Below are 4,492 nucleotides of genomic sequence, written 5' to 3'. Positions count from 1 at the left end.
CGAGCTCACTGTATCTAGGGGTACAAGGCGTGACGTTTGGGGTCGCTTGCCTTCCTATGCGGAGTCAATGTTACCAACAAGTCAAATTGAACCACTTCTTGGAGACAGGGCCAAGTCCGCCTTGCATGTGGTCAGCTGGTTCCAGTAATGGCACAGAAGAGCTAAAAAGAATGGAATGAAATGCTGTCCGGAGAAGCTCCTATAGGTTACAGATGTTGTCGCAGGCCTTTCTGCTGCTGCCTATTTGCAGTTTCTAAGTTAACTCAGACAGACATGGCCGCGAGGCGGTTGTGTCTTTTTAAAGTACTGTCCAACACATTCTCTGGGTAAAAACTCATTTATCCCTGCCCCGGAGCTCCCCAACCAGGTGAAAGTCTAGCCCAACCAGGTCCCTGAAGCATGCAGTATTCGATGTGAATTCTGCAAGGTGAACGCATCCCAACTGTGTGACCCTCGGCTGATGTCAAGTTCATTTGTTTAGTTATATCAATCTATTGCTGATAATCAGGGACAGGCAAATAATGAAAACTGAAAGAATGCTCAGAAGCCAGGCTGTCACTGGGCTGAACCTTTCCTCCTGGGTCAGGATAATGTATATATGTATGTATGTGGTGCTTGTAAAGCCCAAACCCAGCTGGTATCAGCGGACGCCGCACAATGGACCAGGGACCGGCTCTTCACAAAAGGCAGGTTATAGGTTCGTTTCTAACCACTTCTTTACTTCTTGGCACATGAAATGCACCCTTTCCAAAAAACAGACAATGTACCTTTAAGAGAACCAGCTCGCTCTACTCATCCACTGGACATCCTCAAGTTACTTAGCCACATTATAAAACATTGTTGGCCCCTTTAATCCCTGGAAGGGGCGGGGCGGCTCTGCACATAAGAAACATGACAACAGGGCGCACTTTAGCGAACAAAGCGGTTTACAGCGAGTGCCACGCACGGAAGTGGGATTACACGGCTGGAGGGGGTGCCCAGCCCTGCCCCCACAAATGCTCTGCGCATTGCCCATCCCGCCGATTGCAGATTTGTACCCACTAAGGCTGTCTTCCAAGGGTCGCTGTTAAATCCCAGTGTGGTTTAACCCTCTGAGAGCCGTCTGCCCGAAGCACAGTGGATCTGTGTCAGTAATGTTTCGGACTGAAAGTGGCCAGAGGCCTTCCACAGGGCACCATGTGAAACAAGATGCCTCCAGGTGATGGGCAGTTCATCAGATGAGTGTCTGTTGGTTTCTTCCTGCACTTGTGGCATGCCCAGGCGATGCCAACAGCCGCCCTCACGGCTTGTCCTGGTGCTCCCAGGGCGTGGGGTCGTTGTCCTCCCCGGCGGTGGTGTTCCTACGGTCCTGCCAGAAGTGCTCCACATCTGGCAGGATGGCTTCTTCTTTCAGCCGGTCAGCCTCCGAGGGCTCGGGCCGAGAGGCGCTCTGCAGGTCCTGCAGGGACTGGATGGTGCTGGTGGCCATCTCCGCCCCGTTCTCCCCCGCCTGGGGGCGGCCCCCTTTCAGGCAGGCCTGGCACCTGAGCATCACCCAGATGTCCCTCAAGCCCTGGCGGAAGTCGTCGGAGACGGCCATGAAGACCCCCGGGTTGAGGGTGCTGTTCAGGAGCATGATGACCTGGGCCAGCACGGAGAAGGCGGCGGGGGGCTTCTGGCCGTCCGAGGCGCTGTGCCGGGCCCAGACCCAGACCACCCACTCGGGCAGCCACATGGCCTCGAAGGCCAGGCTCACGCTCATCAGCATGGATGTCAGCTTCCGGCTGAGGTGGTGCGGGCTGGGCCCGCGGGGCCTGCGCTCCTTCCGGCGCCTCAGGGTCCGCATGTAGCAGCAGAAGGCCACGCACATGGGCACCACGTAGGCCAGCAGGGGGTAGAGCTTGCTGAAGACCTCCATGAAGTTCAAGGCGTGCGGGGGGGCCTGGAAGACGCAGAAGAGGCCTTTCTGGGTCTCCTGGATGCCAGTGAAGAGCAGGTGTGGAAGGGGGAGCAGGAAAGCCAGAGGCCAGATGAAGGCGAGCGTCCCCCCCAGGTGCTTCAGGTTGAGGGTCAGGAGCTTCGGAGGGGTGGCCACCTCCTTGTAGCGGGCCTGGCCGATGGCGGCCAGGGTGAAGCTCTTCACCACCCAGCAGCCCTGCAGGAACCAGTCCGTGGTCCGGCACACGAAGTCTCCCAGCACCCAGGAGTGCCGGGCGTAGGTGACCATGCGGAAAGGAATGCACAAGCAGACCAGCAGCAGGTCTGTAGCGCACAGGTTGATGACCAGCGCGTTGACGGCCGAGCCCTTCCCCAGGCGGAAGTCGTGCGCCAAGATGGCCACCACCAGCAGGTTTCCGGCCAGTCCAGCCAGGAAGATGGCGGACAAGATTAGTGGAAGGACCACAGTCAGCTCCACTGGGGCTTCTGTGGGGGACTGCGCGCCCCCGGCGAAGTAGATGGTCTGCGAATTGTTCATGGTTCTGAACTGGTGGTCACCCATGGCTGGTTAGCTTCTGTTTGGAAGGTTTAGGGGGACCCTCAGATGCAGCTTCCCACGTCTGGTACAATATGAGTTGAGAGGATCCCGGGTATGGAAACGGTAGTACATTCACTCCTGCCTCAGCAGCAACAAGTATGTGTTACTTCATGCTAGCTTCTCACAGCCCGAGCTGTGCCCAAGATCACACGCCTCGACATAGGTGTTCCGTCTCCTGTGCCAATGCTGAAGGGCTCTGGAGCCGCCACACTCACTCCTGAGAACCCTCAGGCTCGCCCTATTCCCATCACTGCGCAATGTGAAAATCCGCAGATCCTAGTGTGTCCCAACATTCCAGGAGTGTCCCATGTTGTCAGGACCTAAATAGGCATTCTAGGATTCAGGGCGCTGGAGAAATCACATAAAATCAAATTAGATTATTTTCCAACCAATTAAAAATCAGCTTCCACATAAGCGGGAGGGCAAGCCGCCTGGCAGTCCCCAGGGGCACACACCTACCCACTGTGGGAGAGGGACGGAGTTAGCACACGGCGTCTGATAGCTCTGTTGTTTCCTCTGTCACACCGCAGTGGCTGGTGCAGCCTGATGTCCAGAGATTTATTTTCTCTTGGCTGCTCTTTTCTTTAGCCTTTTCTTTTGCTTCTGGTCTCTTGTAGTTGCCGAGCTCTGCTGATAGTTTGCTGTTGATTTCTACAGCCTGTTGCTGCTGGTCTCTAGCTGCTGAGCTCTGCTGATGGTCTGCTATCCTTCCTACAACCCATTACTCCTGGTCTGTAATTGATGGGCTCTGCTGGTGGTCTGCTGATCCTTTCTAAAGCCGGTTACTCCTGTTTTTTTTGTTGCTGACTTCTGCTTGTGTTCTGCTGTCCTTTCTATAAACTGTTGTTCTTGGACTCTAGTGATGTAGCTCTGCTGGTGGTCTGCTGTTCCTTTTTTTCAACCTGTTTCTCCTGCCTTTTCTAGATGCCGAGCTCTGCTGGTGGTCTGCAGTTCTTTTCAAGTATCTGGTTGCTGAGGCCTGCTATTCATTTCTAGAGCCTGTTTCTCCTTGTCTCTGGTTGCTGAGGCCTGCTGGTGGTCTGCTGTTCCTCTCTACAATCTGTTAGTCTTTGTCTATGGCTGCTGAAGTCTGCCGTGGTCTGTTGTTGGCCTGCTCCTCCTTTCTACAGCTTGTTTCTCATTGTCTCTGGTTGCTGAGCTCTGCTGGTGGGCTGTTGTTCCTTTCTACAGCCTGTTGCTCCTTGTCTGTGGTTGTTAAGCTCTACTGGTGGTCTGCTGTTCCTCGCTACAATCTTTTCGTCCTTGTCTCTGGCTGCTGAACTCTGATGTGGTCTGTTGCTGGCCTGCTGTTCCTTTCTACAGCTTGTTTCTCCTTGTGTCTGGTTGTTGAGCCCTGCTGGTGGGCTCTTGTTCCTCTGTCTCTAGCTTTAGTTGCTGAGGGATACTTCAGATCTTCCGCTCGCCTGTTCGGCCTTTTGCTTCAGTTACGGGAGTTTCTGGCCCCTGCTAGGATTATGTGGCCTCCTTCCCATCTCCATCCAGTTGACCCTGGTCCTTGGGGCTCAGCTCTGCTGGGATGTTCCTGGTCTGTACAGGCGGTGGCTTCTTTGCTGCAGAGAATGAACTCGCCAGGAGCTCGCAGCAGCCTGTTGCTGCTTTCGGTGCTCGGTTTGTTGCCTTTTTGTTTAGTTCTGGTCTAAAGCTGCTGTGCTCTGCTGTGCTCTGCACTAGGAACTCCTGATTTTAAGTGTAGCCCGCTGCTCTTCGCCTTGTTGCTCAGTTTTTAACCGAGTTCTTCTGTGATCTGTTGTTCCTGTCTACAGCCTGTTGCTCTGGGTTTTGTGTACTGTTGTGTGCGCCAGGTGTGTTGCCCTTCTGTACAGCCTGTTGTTCTGGGCTTTGTTTACTGTTGTGTGCCCTGGGCACGTTTCCTCTGTACAGCCTGTTCAACTGGGCTTTGTGTACTGTTGTGTGCGCCAGGTGTGTTGCCCTTCTGTACAGGTTCTTGGTCTGCTG

The 4,492-nt window shown here is 54.5% G+C and overlaps 1 protein-coding gene across 1 annotated transcript; it reads right to left on the bottom strand.

Annotated features, from left to right (window-relative positions):
• Positions 1–698: 698 nt before the first annotated feature.
• Positions 699–3,944, bottom strand: LOC138258294 (G-protein coupled receptor 151-like). The gene has a single exon (XM_069205933.1). It carries the CDS (start codon positions 2,477–2,479, stop codon positions 1,280–1,282), a length of 1,200 nt encoding a protein of 399 aa, XP_069062034.1. The 5' UTR covers positions 2,480–3,944; the 3' UTR covers positions 699–1,279.
• Between the last annotated feature and the right edge of the window lie 548 nt (positions 3,945–4,492).

Source organism: Pleurodeles waltl, chromosome 1_1 (assembly GCF_031143425.1).
Source record: "Pleurodeles waltl isolate 20211129_DDA chromosome 1_1, aPleWal1.hap1.20221129, whole genome shotgun sequence".
Lineage (NCBI taxonomy): Eukaryota > Metazoa > Chordata > Amphibia > Caudata > Salamandridae > Pleurodeles > Pleurodeles waltl.
This window is presented reverse-complemented; position numbering and strand designations above follow the sequence as displayed.

What these genes read in the sequence shown, in the direction of transcription:
- LOC138258294 (XM_069205933.1), bottom strand. Translation starts at nt 2,479, where the DNA reads ATGGGTGACCACCAGTTCAGAACCATGAACAATTCGCAGACCATCTAC.